Source organism: Glycine max, chromosome 1, assembly GCF_000004515.6.
Source record: "Glycine max cultivar Williams 82 chromosome 1, Glycine_max_v4.0, whole genome shotgun sequence".
Taxonomy (NCBI): Eukaryota; Viridiplantae; Streptophyta; class Magnoliopsida; order Fabales; family Fabaceae; genus Glycine; species Glycine max.
This window is the reverse complement of record NC_016088.4, coordinates 55,722,982-55,746,493: the sequence shown is the minus strand read 5'-3', so window position 1 is coordinate 55,746,493 and position 23,512 is coordinate 55,722,982. Positions and strand designations below refer to the sequence as shown.

Genomic DNA, 23,512 nt, shown 5'->3' with positions numbered 1-23,512 from the left:
TAACAGTAAAAGTAAAAGTAAAACGTGTATGAATTGTTTGCAGCTATGCTGCCTCCTCTGTAGCAGTGATTTTAGTCTTAAGATTTAACTTAATGGTTATTAAAAATAGAAATATATTTATATTTAATTATGAAAGGTTAGCTGCTGTAGGGACAATAAGGGAGTGTAGAAGCGTAGAGAAAACCCTCTAGGTCTCAGAAATCGCAGGCGTTCTCAAGCTATTAATTGATCCAGCGGATAACTACCAGTATCACTGGTTTACTTCAAAGTACTCTATATATATTCGTATATATGCATGTCTGGAGCATCATTGTAGATTTGTAGTGTAATAGTTGCAGGCTATGCAGCTTTAAAATAGTCTACAACTATAATCATCAATCAACGAGACATGCAATATCATAAATTAGATTACAATAATGAAACGCCTGCCTTCTTAATTTGGCTTTTTGATAAAAATAGGTTAAAACAAAAAAATAAAAACTATATCCCAAAATAGAGTTTAAAAAAAAACATTTACGTGAAAGAAGTTATTTTTACCACGTAAGATCGGAAGGTGTTATCAAATATCCTGCTTTTGGTTTTTCTTTTAGCATGATGTGTGCTACCACTTTTGGAACATATTAATCTTTTCTGAACAGGTGGTGTCACTCTGATGGTACCTGCATGTTGCTTCCTGTGAAAATAGTGTTGCGCACTTGCGCTTGACAAGTTGCAGATGTGAAAAGTGTCAATCGCCGTCACCTATTACAAGACAAACGAACCCTATTGATCTTACATTGCAAAAATAACTCCTACCATGTAAATAGTTCTCTTCCTATAGACTTTGGTATACTTTTTTTTTTTAAACCCATTTTTGTAAAACAAATTCTCTTAATTTTAGATGTTGAATCGTCGGGTGTCGGTTGGAGTGTCATCCTTCTTCTTACTATTATTATAGGAAAAACAAAGAGACACTTTGTGCCTCTAGTGATTTTTTTAATATAACATAAAACAAAAGAGAGAGAGAAGGAAGTTAAATAAAAACGGTAGAAGTGTATAATTAAGAGGTAAAACTTTAGTTATGACACAAGGACATGCAATTAAAGGATAAAGACGTCTAAAAAAAGTGGATGCCCAAAAATTTTATTGTTGTTATTATGATTATTATGATGATGGAATGTTTTGAAGTCTTAGTTTGACCTAAGGTTCATCGTGGGTTGAGTACAAAATGTAGATTAAATATTTAACTCTTGAGTCGTCTTAGATTCTTTAATGTCCCTCGATCCTACTTCCTCCATTTGTTTTTTATAGCTAGTTTTTCCTCTGGCTTTTAGTTTAGGGCAATACCCCCCTCATTAAAAAAAAAAACCATAATACTTGTTTAATGCGCAAGTTACTTGTTAATATTTAACAAACTAAACTAATTACACGCTATGTATAAGATGATTAAATAATTAATACATCTCAATATTAAATTGTTGTGATAAAAATTCATTTAAAAAAATTGTTCAACATAAATATATTTTATCGAAGAGCAAATAAATTATTTACATTGAAATCATTTCAAACTAATTTTATCACTAAAAGAATAACACTTGCATAAAATATTATTTTAATACTTAAAAGTTGAATGTGTATCACAATAATATGATGATCTACCTAAATGATTCATCCGTTTCGAAATATTCTTACATCACAAAAAAATATTTTAGTTTAAAGATGACAATATTTATTTAGCATCGCCGTATTATACCCTTAAGTATAAATTAAAGGTGAACGATTCTCTGTATTCAATAAGTCAACAATCTTTGTATTCAGAAGTCATATCCTCCCTGCATTCCTCTGCAGCGGGTTTTTTTTCTCCGGTATACAAATTTTAATCATTAATAATATTTTATCTCTTTTTAAACTATCCTAACAGAATGATGGCCGGAGAGAAACTTAAGTGAAGAGGATCTAAGTTGGATTTTAAGTTATCCATTGCGCATTGGCATGATATTCAATAAATATCAATTATTAAACTATATTTTAAGTTGTCCATATAATATAGAGATAATGACAAAAATATATAAAGAGATGGAGACAGCTAGCGTAATTAAGAACTTATACAACAAATACAAATTATTAAATTATATTTAATAATTAAAATTAAGAAATAAATAGTCACTGACCATAAAATAATTTTTAATTTTGATCATTAATATACATTTATATCCATTATGTGATCCAATAAGTTTTCACTAAATACACTCTCCATAAAATTATTTGGCTTGGTAATTATTTGCATTTATTAACTTTTAATATTTTAATTGTCTAATAATTTGATATCATTTCAATCATGCATATTAAATTTTAGATAAATTAGTATGTAATATTATAGTCAATATCCACTTATATTTCTTTTAAAAAATCCAAGTGTTCTTCATAAAGTAATTAATATGTTTTCTTAATAAATTCTAATTATATTTTTACATTTTGGAGGGTAAGTAATTAAATTTCATTAATAATATCATTGCACGTGACATTGCTTTTTTTAATGGAAATATGCTCATAATATTTCTTTCATAACCAAATATTGGATACATGTAGGACTCAAATCAAAGACATGTAAACTAACATACAATCAAAATATTCTAGAGTAGTTTTGACTATGGTTAAACTAAGTAGAGTAGTTTTGAATTAATCTCCGTTTCTCTTGACATTGTTTAAGAAGCTCACCAAACTTATTATTTTGGAATTTTCCTTCTGCCTTATTATCCACCATATGCTTGCAATCGGATTTTATAACAATATCATGAATGTTTTTGGCTCCTAATCTAGTTAAGAGCAGTACGTGAGTATAAGGCTACTGCTTCTCACGTGACACTGTTTAAGGAACATAACAAAATTACATCTTTCATTATAGTAGTGCCAGTCATTTTCCTGTCGCAATTTGACACAGACAGCTTCATGGAAACTTGAACTGTACTCAGTTATTCGAGGGTGCCCCCTAATCAAAACTTGTCCATCTATGCGTTGCGTCCTTCAATCGAAGTGAAGGCCACTCTATTGCTGCACTCAAGTGTGTTTTTTTTCCCTTTAAAAAGACAAATAAAGTGGAAGGACATGCACGTTTTTATATAGACAAAGAGGCGCATAATGCAACACGCATAATATTATTTTATTAGGGTATTGAGCTCGAATGTTTTATGTTTGAAAAATGTTGGATGCACTACTCTCTATGTAATTTATAAGAATAAAAAACATTTTAACAAAAAGAGTGACAATACGTAGGTACTACTATCAGTGAGAACTGAGAATCAGTCTAACAAGATTGGATTTACTTTGCACCTGTGAACTCGGGAGTTGTGTAATTTGCCATGATAAGCGGATCTTGAAATTTTGGTCAAAGAGTAATAATATATTTTCTTTACGGGATTCCTTACGGGTAGTTTTCAACTTGTCATATAAAACATTAAATAAGAATATAAATATGATTGTATTTTTAAAAGAATTAAAAGTTTCCAATTAATTAGCTGAAGGAGGGACTGCTTCCCCTTTTCTGATCCGAAATATACATTTTTTTCACGTGATCGACACTTTGCGGTAGCTGTAATTGATTGTATAATTTGTATTGCCATATTTCATATCATGTCATGTGATTCCCTGTAACTCAATTAGTAATATAACTATTTTTGGTTACGTAATATAAATAAGGTTAAAATACTTTTTTTCCCTATAATTTTAAGATTAGTATTTTTAGTTCTTATATTTTAAAATTATAAAATTAAAAAAATTACTTTAAAATTATAAGAATTAAAAGATATAAATGATGAAATTATAAGAATCAAATGAGTAATTAAAATCATAAATAATAAGGTATGATTTTCAGATTTTATGTATGAAATCAAAGTTCACTATCATTAGAATATAATTTAAGTGGATAAAGTAATGCAGATATATTGAAACAAAAAGGAAAAGATAAAAACGATGATGCTAATAATATATAACCTTCCATCACTATTATGAATTCTTGAGGCTCCTTGTAAAAAAAATAAAAATAAATAATGAATGCTTGAGGCTATATTTATTGCCATTGCTATTTACATTTCAGCTTAAGATCGGAAAATATCTCAGACTCAACATTATTACTATTTTTTTTTTTTTGTTGAATAACATTATTACTGGTAAGAAAAATCATGTTCTCTAGCTGTCTTACGAAAAGAAAAAAAAAATATGTACACTGAAATCGACAGCGAGGCATCGGATATATATATATATATATATACTGTTTTTAAAAATAAAAAATAAATAATAATAATAATAATGTATATTTAATATTGATTTTTTTCTTACTTACCTAACCCCTTGAATCCAAATATTTAATATTAATTTCGTCTAAGTCTAACACTCTTACTTTTGACCCTTTTTCATCTTTTTTTTTCTTTTTTTTTTACTGCAAACTTTTCATTTTTTTCCTCAGATTTTCTCTTTCTTTTTTTCACTCTACCAAACACAAGCTAATATTTTTTAAAAAATTTGAGAGACTAAAAATAAACTTGGCTCGAATTTGAGAGATACAAAAATATAAACAAATATATATATCCCTAATAAAAAATAAATATACAAAAATAAGGGTAAAGTAATATAAAAAATTTCATAAAATTGTGTTCTGCTTGGAGCCAAGTTTCTCGCAAAACATGTTATTGGAGAGAGACCTGAGCTTTAATTTTTGACTAAGCTCTTGATTAAAGATTAATATATATCAATTACGAATTAAATATATGTTAGTCAAGGAGTCTATGTGACTTAGTTAATTGAGTAAGACGTATGAATTGTGATCAATTTTTTATATTGTCTTAGATTTCTTGTATATATATATATATATATCTAAAAATATTTGTTATCTCATTTATATAAATATTTTAAAATATATAAAAATATATATTATTTAATTACCTTTTTGTTGTTGTTCAATTTTGACATAAATAATTTTGATAATATGTAAATATAATTAAATAATTGAATTAATAAAAATAATATTTTATATCAAGTTATAAAAATAATGTAATAGTTGTGAAAATTATACTAGTATAATTTGATTTATTATATATATATATATATATATATATATATATATATTAAATATTAATTAGTATATACATGAGTCGTTTTAAACACATGCATGAATATCAGTGTCACCATGCAATGCACGAATGTCTTTTGAAGAAGAGAAGAAAATGGAAAGATGAAATGGGAGATAGAAAAGATAAATTAAAGACCACTTTCCTTCTCTGAATTGATAACTATTACTATGTAAGGAAAGATTATAATTTATGTGGAACTCGTGCTTTTTTTTTTTATTGCTTCTACTTTGATAAGAAAAAGGAGAGAAAAAAGGTGTATTGAAAAGATCAGAATAATTTTATTTATATATATTTTTTTATTAGGAATATAATGTCTTTTTATCTGTATACTTTTTTTTCACTTTTTACATAACCAACTAAGAAACAAGAAGACTAAATTATTTTGGTCCTTTATTTATTTAATTTGTTCATTTAGATTTTTTTATCATTAAAAAATTCATTTTGATGTCATAATTTTTAAAATCAATTGAATGTAGCGATTTCTGTCTAGTTGAAAGAAACGATGTTAGGTTTGAAAATTTTGGCAACTTTGAACTGCCATTAAAAATCAACCACTAGTTAGCGATGGTTTATATCCATTACTATTTATTATAATTTTACTAAACTTTAATGAAAAAGTGTAGTTTAATAAAAAGTATTTTTGACATTGTATCGGTCAAGATTATATATATAATTTCTTATTAAAAATACTTGTAATCTTGTAAGTATTTATTATAGAAATATTTTATTTGCGTCCAGAAATGTGAAAAATGTTTTCTTTCCATTTATTGACGAATTAAATTTTTCATAAATATTTCATAAATACTTTTATTCTCTTTCACTAAACATAGAAAATGTTTACTCTCGTGTCACTTTTTTTTATATAAATATTCAAATATTAAGAATAATGGTTAATGAATTGAAAGTAAAAAAATATATATTATTATAAATTTAATATCATTAATAAAATCTTGCCATTTTCTTTATAAAAATTCTATTTATTATTTTATTGACCATTACTTTGATAAAAGTGTAAAAAAATTACAATAATCGTTGCCCTAATAGTTAGAAACTAAAAATAAATATTTCCATCGTAATTATAATATTTATCAACATCAATATAATTTTTTGGGTAAATTTTAGTGTATATATATATATATATATATATATATATATATATATATATATATATATATTAAAAGGCCTTATAAGATTTCATGTTTATAAAATGGTTAATACACTTTTTTCCTTGTTTAGCACTGTCTTGGCCTTTTCCGTCAAGGGGATCACCAACTCGCGTCGTCATATTAAACTCTAGCTAGACAAACTAAGCATGAATAAAATGCATATTGCAATTACCCAGTATGATAGTATCCCTTTAGAATTTTGGAACTAAGAGGTTTCCTCCATAAATAAAAGATCTTCGTACTAATGAAAGGGCTATCTTTAAATACAAATGAGACATACAAAATCAACAATCTTAAGCATTTGCTAAACACCTTGTAATCTCAACTCAAGCTCTTTCTTCCTAGCAAAAATAGATAAATAAATGAATGGACACCTCCTTGTTGAAAATGGTAAAATCAAGCATTACATTTTGAATCTAAAAGGCTTTGCTTCTCTCGACACCATATAATTACTACAACGTAAAATAAACATCTTATGATTTAAGTGCTGACACACTAAGTGCACCACATTGGCTTATGAAAACATTAGCCTCTATTGCGAACTATTAACACCTTTGTCCAAGCATCATGATATCAAGTGATTTCCAACACAAGGTATTTTCCAGGTGATTCTGTTGCCCCAAAAGCCTATATCAACAAGATCACAAGCATTAAGGGCCGCGAGTTCGTCATTATCCTTTTGAGATGCTCTAAATGGTCCCATAACATGCACCTCTTGGTGTAATCACTTCCATGTTCATGGTTATTTTTATTCAAAAGCAACTTACTACCTGCACTTGCATGCCCGTGTTGTTTTCTCCCCAATGTGCAACCCTGCAACACTTGGGTTGTCAATTTCTTGCCCTTTAATTTGTGTTATTTGACACAATGGATATCACTCTTTTAGCTGAATGAGTATACATAGGGATATTAATATTTTTTTCACCCAATGTGGCTCCATAATAGTCCATTTCCCTATTTCTCATTTTGGCTCACTCTTTCATTTTTATGTGGGAATCAAATTTGGCCGTATTAACTACTTAGGGGATCCATCTTACTTCCTCCCTCTTTAATAACATTAAAAATTGGAATGTTTTCCCTGCATAGATTTTTTTTAATAACATGCCCCCTATGTTTATTGCCATGAATTTATCCTTTTTCCTTTAATTTTCTCGGTTTAAGAAGTTTCCTATTTTTAGTAACCACCTACCAGTCACCATAATTTTTTTCAATCCCATGGTTATTGCTTTGACTATCCCAAAAGCTTGAGAATTAAGGTTAGGTGATATGCGTTCCTCTTGCTTTCCCCGCTAGTGTTTCCGTGAACCTGCAACATCTCTGTTATTGTCGCATTTTGTTCACTTTGGCTCGATGGACAATATTGCACCACATGTCCATACATAACAAATGCAAGCCCCCGCATTATATGTTTTTCCAATAATTTCAAAACCATAAATATTTTCAATCCCACGATTATTGTCTTGACTATCCTAAAAATCTTAAGAATTAGGGTCAGATGATCCACGTTCCTCTTATCCTCCCCCACTGGTGTCACCATCAACTCGTGCCATCTTCATTGTCGATACATTTTGTTCGCCTTTTCTTAACAGACAATCTCTCACCACATGTGCATACATCTCACTTCTTTTACATATCAAGTACGAGCCTTCATATTTTACGTGGAACAAGTAATTTCAAAACCATAAATATTTTCAATCCCTCCTTTCTTATCTTTAAAATCTTGAGAAATAAGATTAGGCAATACACGTTCCTCTTGTTCCCATTATAGTCTGGTTCAAATTAATTTTAACACTTACCTCGACAAAATTTCCATAGGAGGCCTCGATAGTCCATATATATACTTTAATTGGTCTGCCCACCTTTGTTTTGAGTGCCAATAGGACATTCTCTTCATACAACTTCATTCTCAAATTAGGAAAAACGAATCTATATATACCATTGTGTTGTCAATACTAACTTAGGAGGAGACGAAATTTAGCACCCATGGTTGGATTGCAAGATAATGATCAAAGATCACATAGCCCCCCTTGCGATAACCTTTTCTTTATCCTCACATAAATCAAACTTTACCATATAAAATCCATGCCCGACATCCACTACATTCATTCCTCCAATAGGTTTTCACGTTGTTTTTAATCGATCATGCATTGTTCAAAGCTAAGATGCTTCCTCAACAATTTGATAATGATAACATCTTTGTAAGGCCGCCAAAGTTATTGAAGAATACCCTAATGTCAAACATTTTTTACTCCAAGTTGTCTCTATTCTCAAAAACCTATTTAAGATCTATAAAAAGCTAGGAAGGCAACCAAAGAAAAAAACATAAATATGATGGGTGATATAATCTATAAAAACTAAAAAGCTAGGAAGGCAACCAAAGAAAAAAACATAAATATGATGGGTGATATAATGTGATAAGAAGAAAAAAAAAATGAGTATTATTGAGATGTTTAAAAAAGTGAGATGTAAAAAAATCATTATTCTTTGCCTTAAAATAAGTGTAGGGATTGAAGAAGATTTAGAGTAATGATTTTAGAATTTACTCTCGGCTTCAATTGTCCAATCTTTTTAAGTTTTTATTTTTGTTGATTGGCTAAATAAAAGATAGTAATCAATCTTTAAATTTATGCAAAAAGAATGCTTCTCCTAATTTTAATAAATTATCTTTGAGAGGATAGATTTTTTCTCAAGACTTATTTTATTTATCATTAAAAAATTAACGAATTACAATGATATGATATTATGATATCTTAAATGACCATGACAGTTTACTTTTTTTTATACCTTAACGTTTGCTGCTAGAAATTACTAAGTCCAAAAGCACACTGACTAACCTAGAATGATTAAGATACTTTTTTTTACACCTAATAATAATAATAGATTTAAATATATTTTTCATATAACATATTTCTTTTTAGCTTATTACCTAAAGAATATTCATTTTTATTTTATTATATGATATTTTCAAAAAATTTCTTTTGTTATTTGAGTTAGTCTTGATTTATTAGTGATGGTGTGATAAAATTATCACTTAACATACTTAAACTAACTAAAAGTTTAAAAATATTAAGTAGTAAAATAAATAAAAAATTATATCCGAACAACATAGTTAAACCATTGGAGAGGAGGGCAAAGGCGTAAAAGCAAAGGGAAGGGTTATATATAACCTAGAGACAAGAGCCCAAAAGCACAGTGACTAACCTTTTATCGCGTCCTCGGTCTACACAAAGTGCCCCTTCTCAACTCGGCGTTTGTCTCGTGGTCGCGTGGAAAGTGATCAGCGGTGTTCCATTTCGCTATTCATTCGTCTTTACTTTACTGCGCTCTCTCTCTCTCCAATTCTCTCTTCGGTTTCGATTTTGGTCTTCGCAGAGCATTGCCGCGTAGCTCACACGCACCACCACCATTGTCTGCGTGCTGGTTTAGTCGATCATTCGTTCCTTTCACTCAAGTGAGTAATAACATCTCTCTCTCTCTCTCTCGTCGTCGCTTTTCAACGCTGAATATTTTCCCTGTTTCCTGATACTCGTTTAATCGCTCCATTCGCGAGTACGGTGTGCTTCGCGGCCAAGTGTGCATGATCTTTTTTTTGCTGCATGTTACATGATCGTGCTTTTAGAGGGTTCCCGAATGGATTTTTGGACAATGTGCCTACACTTTTCACTCGATACTATTAATTTCTCTGGTTTTGTTTTTTTGCTAATAAATCTCCTACACTTAATAATCATTGTTAGTCCTAATCAGTTGTGCGTTTGGTTGATGACTTCATCATACGATTCGATTACTATATCAGGTTTAATGTTTTAGGCTGAATGGCGTGTTCAATCTTCTTTCCATAGTATTGATATATTTTATTCTTCTTTTTTTTTTCAGGTTACCTTGAAATTCTGAGTGCGCGAATTTCTTCGCACACGTGTGGTGCTATTGGCGGCACAAACCGGGGAGCGCAGCTTATCACTGTGCCCAACCCTTTTTGGTATTGGTTTATATACTTTCGCTACGGTCTTTTTTGCACTGTATTTGTTTCCTTCGAACAATTATCGCCTCCCAAAGTTACTGCTTAAAATTCAATCAATTTGTTTTTTTTTTTCCTGTCTTTAACTCTGCTTATGGATATCTTAATACACTCCAGAGATTTCCTCTATTAAGGAAATTTGGTGTGTCCGACGGCGCAGATTTCTTAACATTGTGTTGTTAAATGGCGGCCATGCCATGGCCACAATGGCGGAAAGGCTTGCCTACTGCCATAGGCAACTTATGAAGGGAGGCCTGCAATGGCAGCAACATAGGCCGCAATGGCACGTTTATATTGTGGAATTTCTGCCTCCCGCCATCAACCAATGATAACACTCTATTTCTTAACATGAATATTTGTTTTTTGAAACCTTTCTATCAATAAGTTTGTTCATCTTTGATTTCTTGATATGTATCTGGTAGGCATTGGGTGCACAAGATATGTGTTTTTTCCTCACCTCCAAATTCACTACTGAAGAAATTTAGATACTTCTCGGTTTAGCATCCCAATGAGCTTATATTCCCCAAGTACAAGCCAACCCCAAAAATGAAGTTAACATGTTTAGTTTTCTACTAACCAAAGCAAATTATTACTTCACCCTTTCCAATTTTTTTCCTCTTTTTATGTATTTTTTGCTTACTTGACTTAATTTAAGGTATTTTGTTGAAAACTGAGAGTAGGAATGCTATGAAAAATGTTTTTATCTTTTTTCTTTTATAGAACATATCTTCCTGTACCTGTGTCTTTTGTCTTTAGATTTTTTTTTATTGTATTAATAGTATCAATACCAGTACTCAGCCATATTTTCATGCAACCTAGAATAAGCTAGCAAATATACAAGTTCATGTTTAGATAGTATGGCTATGCATAATTTTACTCACACAGCCAGTTGTTTGTTTTTTTAATCTCATTTTGTTTACACTCTACCAATGCTCTGTAAATGAACAGATTACTTGAAATTTTCTGCCGAGTGCAAGGTTACCAAGTTTCATGGATGATGACCTTTTACAGAGGAACAAAACACCATCTGTTGTCATAAAAGCGATAAAGTTCGATGTCTTAACTGAAGAAGATATAGTTAAGTATATTCTTGATCTTATATCTATTTCAGCTTTTTAATTATTCTGTGTGTATTAGTTCTCTGTTACTTTAGTTGTGGGATTGGATCAAATGGAATGCACTTACTGTGTAACACATTAACACAGAGTGGAGGGTGGTTCATCAATTTTGTTTACCTTTTGAAAGATAAATCTATTTTGTAGAATGGATTGTCTCTCATAATTCTCTTCTGATTGCCTTGTAATTTATTAGCCACATATTAAATGTCTATTATTTTTACATCTACAGGAGAATATCTCTGTTTTGGAGATAAATGCAGCCGGGCAGGTCACTGGGTCAAATTTGGGATTGCCAAATGCATCTGATGAGTGTGCCACATGTGGCACTAAAGACAAAAAGTTCTGTGAAGGTGTGAATTGACATATTATATGAATAATGTGTTTAGGGGTTTTGTTACATTAATTGTAAATTTATTGGAAAAGGTGCTGAAAACATCAATATTTAATTTCAGGTCATTTTGGAGTAATCAAATTTCCTACTCCCATACTCCATCCATATTTTATGTTAGAAATTGCGCACATCTTGAACAAGATTTGCCCTGTTTGTAAATCTATTCGTCACAAATCCAAGGTCATATATCTGTTACTTCTACCAAATACTGGAATACTTAGTGTAATTTTTGTTATAATAATGCGCATTTGGTTTTTTAGTCCATTGCTACTGTATTTTAAAATAAGTTAAACCAAATACATATTTAAATCATGTGGCAAATTTTTAGGTGTTTTAAAATCTTTCCCAAATATTCCCCACCTTTTTTAAGTTACATAGATTCTACAGTACAATCAGACATTATTTGAGAGGTTCCATGTGCTGTAGTACAATATCATTTATTTTCTTTGCCAGTTTCATTGTTGTAGTTTTATGAGTTGGCTTCTATGGATTTTATTATTACTTGTTATCTGCTTCTTATTTATAGTCCCATTGTCTTCTTACAGGGTGCTCGATTAATCTATGGAACCAAGCGGTCTAATGATTGCAATTATTGTTCTGTAAGTTTGTGTGGCTTCACCTTCATTGATTTGCTTCAAAGTAAATTTCCTTTTTTTATTACTGTTTTGCTTTGTATGACAACTTGTGCATCATATGTAGGTGTATCCATCAATGCAATTTAGAGTTTCCTCCAACGATCTCTTTAGAAGAACTGCAATTATTGTTGAAGTAAAGGCTTCAAAGAAAACTTTGGGAACAGAAATACCTGCTGATTTTTGGAATTTTATTCCTTGTGATGCTCAACAAGAAGAAAATTATGTAAATAGAAGGGTTTTATCACCTGTGCAGGTAGCACTACCCACATTTACATGCTTTTGCAGTCTGTATAATTTTCCTTCAGATACAATAAAGTTGCACTGTATCAAAATTAAAATATAGTCTGCTAGAAGGTTACTAGTAATAGACTAATAGTATGCCTCATGATCTTGTTATATCATGTTATATATGATTAAGACGAAAACATGTTCTGTTTTTCACTTTTCAGTTGACTGCTTTTTATGCTGTGGTATTCTAACTTTTGAGTCATTTCTATTATGTGGCCATGCTTTTTTGCTGGTGCTATAATGGTGTAAATTTTATATCTTTTTGATTTTCAGGTTAATTATTTGTTGAATGATGTTGATCCAGACTTTATTGAAAAATATATTCCAAGAAAGAATTTGCTGTGTCTTAATTGCTTCCCGGTGACTCCAAATTGTCATCGTGTGACAGAAGTCCCTTATGCAATTTCTAGTGGAAGCCGGTTGAGTTTTGTTAGTATATTTCTTTTCTGCCTTGTAGTTTTAAATACAATAATATTTATAAACTGTCACATGATGTCAATATACATTTTTTTAATATGGTACTTTATCTGGTTAAATATTTATAGGATGACAGGACTCGATCTTGTAAGAAATTGGTTGATTTCAGGGGTACAGCTAATGAATTAAGTTCTCGTGTTTTGGATTGCCTGAGGATCTCTAAGGCAAGATTCTCAGCTGTTGTTTTCCTGTTAGTTTTGTCACTTTGTCAAGGTTCTTGCCTTTTGCTTATGTTTTTTCTTTTGATGTAATGCAGCTAAATCCTGATAAAACCCCAAATAGTATTTTTGCTGATATCCAGCAAAGAAAGATTGGAGAAAATGCTTTCAATTCTTCTGGTTTAAGATGGATAAAAGATGTGGTTCTTGGAAAACGCAATGACAGTTCATTCCGTACTGTGGTTGTTGGTGATCCAGACCTTGAGCTTAGTGAAATTGGTATACCTTGTCATATTGCTGAAAGTTTGCAGGTTTCTGAGTATGTGAATAGGCAGAATAGGGAGAAGCTGCTTTATTGTTGTGAGCTACACTTGTTAGAGAAGGGGAAAATAAATGTCTGCAGAAAGGGTAGTATAGTTCATCTGTATAAAAAGGAAGATCTACAAATAGGTGACAAATTTTATAGGCCTCTTGCTGATGGGGATAAAGTGCTGATAAATAGGCCCCCTTCTATACATCAACATTCTATGATTTCTCTCACAGTTAGGGTCCTTCCAATATCTTCTGTAGTGTGTATTAACCCACTCTGTTGTTCCCCACTACGTGGGGATTTTGATGGTGATTGCCTTCACGGGTATATTCCACAATCGGTTACTGCAAGAATTGAGCTTAATGAGCTGGTTGCTTTAGATAGGCAATTGATTAATGGGCAAAGTGGTAGAAATCTTCTTTCACTTTCCCAAGATAGTTTGACTGCTGCATATTTGCTAATGGAAGATGGGGTCCTTTTGAATGTTTATCAAATGCAGCAGCTTCAAATGCTTTCTATTTCTAACAAAAGATTAATACCTCCTGCAGTTGTTAAAGCTCCCTCTAGTAATAGCTCACTTTGGAATGGGAAGCAATTATTCAGCATGCTTTTGCCGTATGATTTTGACTATTCTTTTCCTTCAGATGGTGTTGTTGTTAGTGATGGAGAGCTTGTATCTTCTTCTGAGGCTTCTGGTTGGTTACGCGATTCTGACTACAATGTTTTTCAGAGTCTTGTGGAACATTATCAAGGGAAGACTCTAAACTTTTTGTATGCAGCACAAAAAGTTCTGTGTGAGTGGCTGTCTATGACAGGTTTTAGTGTTTCACTCTCTGATTTGTACCTTTCTTCTGATTCGTATGCACGGGAAAACATGATAGAGGAAATCTTTTATGGCTTACAAGATGCAGAGCGGGCTTGTAATTTCAAGCAGCTATTGTTGGATTATTATTGTGATTTTCTGTCAGGAAGTCTTCAAGAGAGTGAAAATGCTATCACTGTTAATGCAGATCGTCTGAATTATGAAAGACAAATATCTGCTTCTCTCAGTCAAGCGTCAGTTGATGCTTTTAGGCAAGTTTTTCGCAATATTCAAAGTTTAGCTGATAAATATGCATGCAAGGGAAATTCTTTCCTTGCAATGTTTAAGGCTGGAAGCAAGGGTAATTTGCTGAAATTAGTTCAACATTCCATGTGCCTTGGCATGCAAAATTCTCTGGTCCGCTTGTCATACAGACTACCCCGTCATCTTTCATGTGCTGACTGGAATAGTCAAAAGTGGGTTGATTCAATCCAGATGTCTTCTGGTACCCTTGAATCTGTTCAGTCATACATTCCATATGCTGTAGTTGAAAGTTCTTTTTTAACTGGGTTGAATCCACTTGAATGTTTTGTTCATTCAGTGACAAATCGTGATAGCTCTTTCAGTGACCATGCGGACCTTCCTGGTACACTGACACGTAGACTTATGTTCTTCATGCGTGATTTGTATGATGCATATGATGGAACGGTGAGAAATTTATATGGTAATCAACTTATTCAGTTTTCTTATGATATTGAAGAGGACTCTTCATGCAATAAAGGTTTCCAGCAGTATGCTTTAGGTGGTGAATCAGTTGGGGCTATTTCTGCCTGTGCAATTTCTGAAGCTGCATACAGTGCTTTGGGTCAACCAGTTAGTCTACTCGAAACATCACCTTTGCTGAATTTGAAAAATGTTCTGGAGTGTGGTTCAAGGAAAAGAAATGGTGATCAGACTGTGTCTTTATTTTTGTCTGAAAAGCTTGGTAAACAGAGACATGGGTTTGAATATGCAGCTTTAGAAGTCAAGAATTATTTGGAAAGATTGTTGTTCTCAAACATTGTTTCTAAAGTGATGATAATATTCACCCCACATGACAGCAGGAGCCAAGAAAAATACAGTCCTTGGGTCTGCCACTTTCATTTAGACAAGGAAATTGTAACAAGAAGAAAATTGAAAGTGCATTCTATCATTGACTCTCTCTATCAGAGATATTACTCTCAGAGAAAAGACTCAAAAGTCTGTTTTACCAATTTGAAAATTTCAAGCAGGTAAGTTTCTTCTGCAAATGGTGCTTCAAACAATATATGTTGTTACTTGAGGAAATATTAATTGTCCATGAATGCTTTAAAAAGATTGATGCTAATGTCTCTGTTGGGAACTGGGAGTTTAGGGAAGTTATGACTGTTACATAACTTTCCTTAACTCTTAGTTCCCATCAGTCTCTATTCAGAGTTCTATTTTTAATTTGCTGTGCTAAAAGAGTAAAGGATATTTAATTATTAAATATTAATGCAGATAGGCAATAAACTACCTCTATGCATGCTGTTTCTGTATATTTATTATGTCATGATTCCAGAAGGTTTTTGTTGCTTCAATTATTGCCAAGTGGATAATTGGATATGCTTTTTGTACTTGTTTCTTTACTTTTGACAACAGCATTTATCACTTAGCTAATTTTCATGCAGTCCCTGATTCTTGCAATAATTTACCCACAATCCTTAAACAATTAGGATTTGTTACAGAGACAAGTACAAAAAGAGTAAAGGATAACAGAAAAAAGTTGAGAATAGAGATTGAAAATTAGAAAGAAGTTAGACAAATGAGATAATCTAAAACTATGATTCAGTACAATGCGAGTTTGTACTCCAAATTTCAATAACAAGACCATTACAGCAGAGTTTGCATGTCATAGACTATTTTTTTATTACTGGCAGTTTTGATCAAGAAAGAACAGCCTGATGGTGATTGATTAGACTATTGGGGAAAAACCAGTTATGACTATAATTTTTTTGAGGCTTGTAAGTAATGAAAAATAATGGTTTTCTACATTTCAAAAAAAGTTTGTGAACTTTCTGAAAGCGTAAATATATATAGCCTTAACACAATGGCCGGAGCTGTTATTTTTATAGTAGCTGATTATGATGAAATCTCTATTCCTTCCACATTAGTTGTTTCTGCCAGTTTGCAAATGTTGCAGTTGGATTACTCTCTTCTCAAGAAGAGGAATAGTATGTTACAACTGTATATAAGGAATACTATGTCTCCGTTTCACGTTGCAATACCTACTGAAATGTAAAGGATGCTAGATAGTAGTGTGATAGAGAGTTTAAATCTTTTACAAATATGTTAAAGGATTGGGTAACTTTGCTAAACTGATTTTTTTTTTTCACCTCTTTTTCTTTATTGCCGTGTTTTCTTTTCAAGTTGAAGAGGAGCCCTTATCCTACTAACCCTTCTTCTTCACCACTTGCATTTTCTTTGTAACTTTTTCTGCATCAGTTATCATTCTTGCTTGGAGCTTTGATGATCCCTACTAACTTGGACAATGAAATAGCAGGAAGTGTTCTGCTGATTCCATGGTTAAGGAAGGTGAAGACACTTCTATAGATAAAGAAGAGGGTGATGATTGCATCATGGTCACAATTGTTGAAAACTCTAAGAATCCTATACAACTGGATTCTGTTCGGGACTTGGTGATACCTTTTCTTCTAGGAACAGCAATACAAGGTTGGTAGTAATCTAATATGAATATCCAGTTGTTGTTTCAAGTGGTGATTAATATGTGAGCCTTTTAGAAATTACCTTGATGATCAGATACATGGCCGGGGCATTTCTTAAGCTGTTGTTGAAGTTCAGATTATGTTTTTGCTGCATATATGAAAGTTTAAGTTTTCTTTGCTGTCATGTCAACTTGTATGATTCCATCATTGTTACAAAAAAGTTTACACTTGATTTGGCTATTATAAATGTGAAAATTAAAAGTGTTATTTTTAATCATTTTCTTTCTTGGGAAACGGTGTTAAAAAGCAGAGTTGTAAGAGCAAGATATGTTTTAGCCTGATCAGATGGCCAAGTAATAATTTGTTTTTTCAAATACAAATATTGCTTGTTATGGTCAAATATTCTCATATTCAGTCATCATCATGAATTCTTGTATTGTTCTTTAGGATTTCTGGATGTCAAGAAGGTTGATATTCTCTGGAATAATCAGTCAAAAGTAACAAATTCTCGTAATGGTTTTTCTGGTGAACTGTACTTGAGGGTAACTTTGTCCAGCGAGGGTAGCAGAGGAAGATTTTGGGGTGTCCTCCTAAAGCTTTGTCACAAGATAATGCATATAATTGACTGGACACGAAGTCATACAGATAACATCAATCATTTCTCATCAGCATATGGAATTGATGCAGGGTGGCAATACTTTTTCAATGTGTGTATGATTAAAAACTTTCCCTCCTTTGTTTTAGGTTCTAAATGAAATATATGGCCACATAAACTTAATTTACTTGCATATGGTTTTATGTGTAGAGTTTGGCATGTGCAACATCTGATACCGGCAAGTCCATCCTTCCTAAGCATTTGTGTCTTGTTGCCAATAGTCTGTCATGTAGTGGAGAGTTTGTAGGATTAAATGCTAAAGGCATGGCACTACAAAGAAAACATGCGTCCGTTTCATCACCATTTGTGCAAGCATGCTTTGCGGTCAGTTCACATTATGATTCCAGTCAAATTTTTTATGATTTATCATGTATAAGATTTTGATCACCCATATATAATTCATGTTGAAATTATGTAATCTTATTGCAGAATCCAGGTAGTTGCTTTATAAAAGCTGCTAAGTCTGGAGCCACGGATAATCTCCAGGGCAGCCTGGATGGGTTGGCTTGGGGAAACTGTCTATCTATGGGGACAAGTGGAATGTTTGATGTCATATATTCAGAGAAGGTATTGGTTTTCTTATATATTAATATTAGTTTTCTTACTTCGATTCAGATTTTATGTATCATGAATATGATTCCACTAGTATTTTAGCCTATGTAATGCACATGATAAATATTTATTTTTTATATAAATGAAATTTATAATAAATAATATTTTTGAATGTATAAATTATATTATAATTAAATTTCATAATAAGTATTTTTTAATATATAGTTATATTTTGGATTTATGATAATTAGTTTATATTGTAATGCAAGGTTATACATGGTTATTTTTAACAATTGATACTACCTCCTTCCCATATCTTTTGATGTTTTTAGCTTTCAATTTTTTTCCCAAAACAAATTGATGTTTTAGAATTTCAAAGTCTAATTAATGTTTTTTTTCCTCAAATATACCCTTATTTAATACCCATTACTAGTGGTGTAGGTATCAAAGATTAAGGTATTAAATAAGGATATTTTAGTCTAAATACACCAATTTTTAGTTTCATTAAATGTTTCTTAATTTATGTGCAATAACATTAAACATCAAAAGATATGGAAAGGAGGTAGTAATTACTTTTGAAAAATTATTGAAATTTTTAGTAGAGATGAAAATGATAGATTGAAAGAGGTATATGGTTAAGAAAATTAAGTATTATTTAAAGACAAAAGGAGATTGGTTTGAGATAGTTGAGAAAGAATTTTTTTGAGTTAAATGAAATTAAATTTGAAATTAAAATTAAGAAGTATATTTGAAAATAATAAACAGTTAAAAAATAAAATTAAATGCTCAATATATGATATTAGGATAAGACACGTGGTTTAATGAGAGTCATAACAGCTCCTAACAACGCTTCCTAAGAACACTCGTTGAAAAATAGCTCGTAAAAACCCTCTCCTTCAAGATAAGGATTCAGATTTATAATATCGGAGTAGATTTTTAAAGAACCCAAGAATGTACAAGTGCATTGCAGTCCCCCAAAAGTGTCACTTTTTTAATAGAGAACTGATATGGTTGTGCATGTGTAAGATATGAAAAATTTCACTGAGGTATCAAAACTTTTGACCAACTTCTCACAAGAATGCAGCATCCTCCTTGTAATTATTATAGGCTTTCTTTTTTGACTTTTTTCCTGTTCAACTGTAGACCTTTGTAATACATTCTATAAACACTTTAAGCTGATTTTTAAGTCATGAGATTGTTAAAATGTATGACTTTTGTTTCTTCAGTTATCATTTTCCATTTTCAATTCATACATGCTAGTTTGCTGTTTCCCAGTAAATTTACCATGGTTGCCATTTCTCTGATAACAAAATAAGTGCATAAAAGCTGAGATTCTCAGTTTGTGCCTAGTAAGGATAGACTAAGAAGAGTTCTATGGTTGTTAATCGTTATTGAGAAAAACTAGTATGGTACATGTAATACTGTCATTTGCAAATTGTCTAACATTTGCTTTTATCAGGGACATCAGGTAGCTAAGTCTGTAGATGTGTATGAGCTGCTAGAAGCCAGTTTTGACAAGCCGAACAATAAAATTGGTACTCATTTGCACAAATATTCATCTGACAAATGCGGTTCTGAGTTTAGGCATAAAAATGGTTATGCCTTGAAAGAGGGAAAACAGTGGAAAACCATTTTAAGAAATTTTGTGACAGTAAATGATATTCAGAAGCTGACTTTTGCATCGAGGTGCATATTGAACAAGTAAGATAATCCACTTTTAGCCTTTTCTAACCTCTGTCGTGGTTTGTGTTTTTAATGGTATTTAGCAATGTATATTCTATGTATGACACCTACATTACCATATATAGCATGAGCTAATATTATATAGTACAGTTGGAAGGTTGTATTTATTATTATGCCATGGTAGTTTCTTGCAGTTAGGTGCTTCCACGAAACTACTTTCTGCTTTGTAATCATTATACAGTTGGAAGGTTGTATGTTATTTGCCTTGGTAGTTTCTTGCATTTAGTTGCTTCCACAAAAGTACCTTCTGCTTTGTAATCATTATTATCTTTTCTTCTGTCTTTTTATTTTATTTTTATAGAAAAGTTTTTCATTGAGTAATGAGTTCATGCTGCTTTGCCTTCTAGGGCAATGCGCCTGTTGTTTGGATGGAAATATTTCATTAGACTTATTAGAGATATAAAAGTAAAACTATCCTTGAGACTCAGCCTAGCTTGAACTTTTAGAAAATTGGTTCTTAACTCATTTTATATGTAGCTATTTCTCTCTGTTTTGTATTAAGTATGACCAACTACAAAATTCCCTGTTGAATAAAACAATCCTTGAGGCTCAACCTAGCTTGAACTTTTAGAAAATTGGTTCTTAACTCATTTTGTATGTAGCCATTTCACTCTGTTGTGTATTAAGTATAGACCAACTACAAAATTTTCTGACATATTGCTATCAATTTATCTCAGTTATTTTCAGAAGTAAATAACATAAACAAATTAGTAACATGAATAATTTAATGAGGGAGTGCCGAGTAATAGATGATTGGGAGATGAAGAGAAAAACTTTAACAAACAACAACAAAGCCTTAACCCACTTAAGATAATTCAAATGGTTATAATTTGTTTGTAGTACAGTAGATTCAAACATATAATTGAACGTGATCTAATTTGTTGAGGTTTATTTTATTTTATTTTCTACATAACAAGTATTCATTGATAGATTATCATCATCATTATTGTTCCTGCCTTTGGGGAAACTGCCAAGGCAGTTCCATGTTTGTTTATTTATTCTGTTCCTCAAGGCTGTCTTGTTTAGGTTCTTCTCAACTTTGGGGCAGGGTAGGCATTTTTTTTTTACATAATGGATTTTTCAAGGAAGTTTAGAGCTTGTTTACTTTGAGAAAGTGTTTTTTTTTTTTCATTCAGTTTTCAATTTTAATTACACAAATGACACCTTTTTTTCATTTGTTTTTTGTTTTCAAATATTTGTGTAGAAAACAATGAAAACCATAGAAAGTTATTTTCACTGTTTTCCATACAAACATTTGAAAACAGAAAACAAAATGAAAACAAAGTGACAATTTTGTATATTTAAAAGGGAAAATAAAAACAAAAAACATTTTCTCAAACTTAAAAGAGCCTTGCTTTGACCTGTTTCCCGTTAAGTTACTTTTTTAGGTCCCTATTGTTTTATTGAGTTTTCATACAAGTCCTTGTATTTAATTTTTTTATTGGGTCTCCTAAAAATATTTAGATTTGTTCTCTATTATGTATGTTGTTGCAAAACTCAGGGTATATTTTTTTGGATATGGTTTTGTTTTGTTGTCTAGGATCACTTGCTTTCATTGAGGATCTATTATTTGCAGAATAATTGTGAATTTTGGCTGTTGTCAATATAGGTATTCAATTGATGAGCTGCTAAGTGAGAGTGACAGGTCAACAATGCTAAGGGTTTTGAATTTTCATCCTCATAAAAGTGAGAAGTTTGGCATTGGACCACAGGACATTAAGGTATGTGTGCTTGCATGAGGTGGTTTTGATGTGTGATCAAAATTTATTTTGTTTCTTCGTACAAATGTGCATTAAGGTATGTGTGCTTGTGTGAAGAAGGTTTGGATCTGCAGTCAAAATTTATTTTGTTTCTTCTTGGTTCTTTCTAATGTGCTTAAAGGTAATGTATATTAAATTGGAGTGCACTTTAAATTTCACAGTTGGGAAATTTTTCTATATTCTCTGAAGAAAATTATCTATATCCTCCACTTAAAATGCTCCTTTGAGAAAGGTACTTGTTTTTTTCTGTCTATGTTCATTATGAACATTTATACCTTATTGAGCTTGATGAATTCAGTGGAGCCATGAAGACAAGTATAAATTGGTCAAACATCCCTCCTTCACCTCCCAATGAAAAATACAATAAAAGATGCAGTCATAAGAATTGAGAGCATTGTTTGATTGTTATGAACTTAGCTTGCTTTATCAGAATGAAATCTTTCTTTACGTCTTGTTTTTGTAAATGAAAAGGATGGAGCTAATTATTTCACTTTTCTATATGGGAAATTTCATTCCATGGTTACAAACTAAATTTATAGGTGCAGTATAAATTTAGTTTGTATTATAATGTTTAAAATAGCAGCCATTTGGCTCCCACTATAGCATTATGCCGCTATTTGGAATTGATAATTATGATTCCATAGTAGCATTTAAGGGATAAATTCCTATCAATGATAACGATATAGCAGCTGAGAAGAAAGAGATGCTTGTGTCAATTTTGCTTCTTTTGCCATGGTCAAATCTTTTGCTAGTAAAAATGTATCGTGTAATGAAGTTTTCTTCTTGCTCCCGGTCCCGGTTGCCCATGCCTTTTTCCCTTTTCTATTCGCAGGTTGGATGGCATCCAAAATACAAGGATAGCCGGTGCTTCCATATAATAAGAACTGATGGGACGGTTGAAGATTTTTCATACCGCAAATGCATTCTTGGTGCTCTTGATATCGTTGATCCAAAAAAATCAAAGATCCAGGAGAAAAAATGGTCAGGACATGGTGACACGTAATATCTATGCATATCCAAGCATAATAAGTGACTGTCATTTGATCTGGTGACAGTCACAGACTCTATAAAATATGAAGTGATGTTTTCGCCGAAGAAATCGTTGTAAAAATACAGTGGGAAGGGTAATAGTAGTGCCACAACTCTACAATCACAAAAAGCAACGTTGTTTTTCTGCCTTTGTTGTATTATACTATCTCAAGGCTAGACTGGGTGATAGCTTATTCAAATGTCGCTCGATGGATTTAGCTCGTCTGATAGAGGTAGTGCAGCAAATCAAGAGTAAAGTCATAACTTTTGTGCAGCAGCACATTTTGAAAGAAAGGAGATAATTCATAGATGGGAGTATACAAGATGGAACAATGGTAGTATTTTTTTTTTCTTTTCAATCTGAACAATTTAAATTTTATTTTGTATAATAAAGATGGAGTGGGTTCTTACCCTTAGCTTCTTTTTGCTTCTTCCACTAATACTTTATTTGCCAACGATTACGTAAGGCAAAGAAAGATCTAGTGGAAGCAGCAACGAGAAGCTTGTAAAAACTTGTACCCCCAGACCATTTGTATTGATGAATATGTGGCAGTTAAATATAAGATATGCCTGATTCAAATGTCA

General features: G+C 31.6%; 1 protein-coding gene across 3 annotated transcripts; it reads left to right on the top strand.

Moving 5' to 3' along the window:
- Positions 1 to 9,466: 9,466 nt before the first annotated feature.
- LOC100810483 (DNA-directed RNA polymerase IV subunit 1) lies at positions 9,467 to 23,512 on the top strand. 3 transcript variants are annotated; one of them, XM_014776929.3, is made up of 17 exons: positions 9,467 to 9,722; positions 10,145 to 10,247; positions 11,235 to 11,363; positions 11,634 to 11,754; positions 11,857 to 11,975; positions 12,341 to 12,394; positions 12,495 to 12,683; positions 12,992 to 13,147; positions 13,264 to 13,359; positions 13,452 to 15,736; positions 17,026 to 17,195; positions 17,636 to 17,895; positions 17,994 to 18,167; positions 18,273 to 18,410; positions 19,864 to 20,096; positions 21,748 to 21,859; positions 22,731 to 23,512. In XM_014776929.3, the coding sequence occupies exons 3-17, from the start codon at positions 11,277 to 11,279 to the stop codon at positions 22,899 to 22,901; spliced, it is 4,365 nt and encodes a 1,454-aa protein (XP_014632415.1). In that variant the 5' UTR covers positions 9,467 to 9,722; positions 10,145 to 10,247; positions 11,235 to 11,276; the 3' UTR covers positions 22,902 to 23,512. The 3 variants fall into 3 exon arrangements, with proteins under 3 accessions (XP_014632415.1, XP_006573755.1, XP_040873086.1); XM_006573692.4 differs by having other exon boundaries at positions 19,855 to 20,096; XM_041017152.1 differs by lacking the exons at positions 9,467 to 9,722; positions 10,145 to 10,247; positions 11,857 to 11,975 and having other exon boundaries at positions 19,855 to 20,096.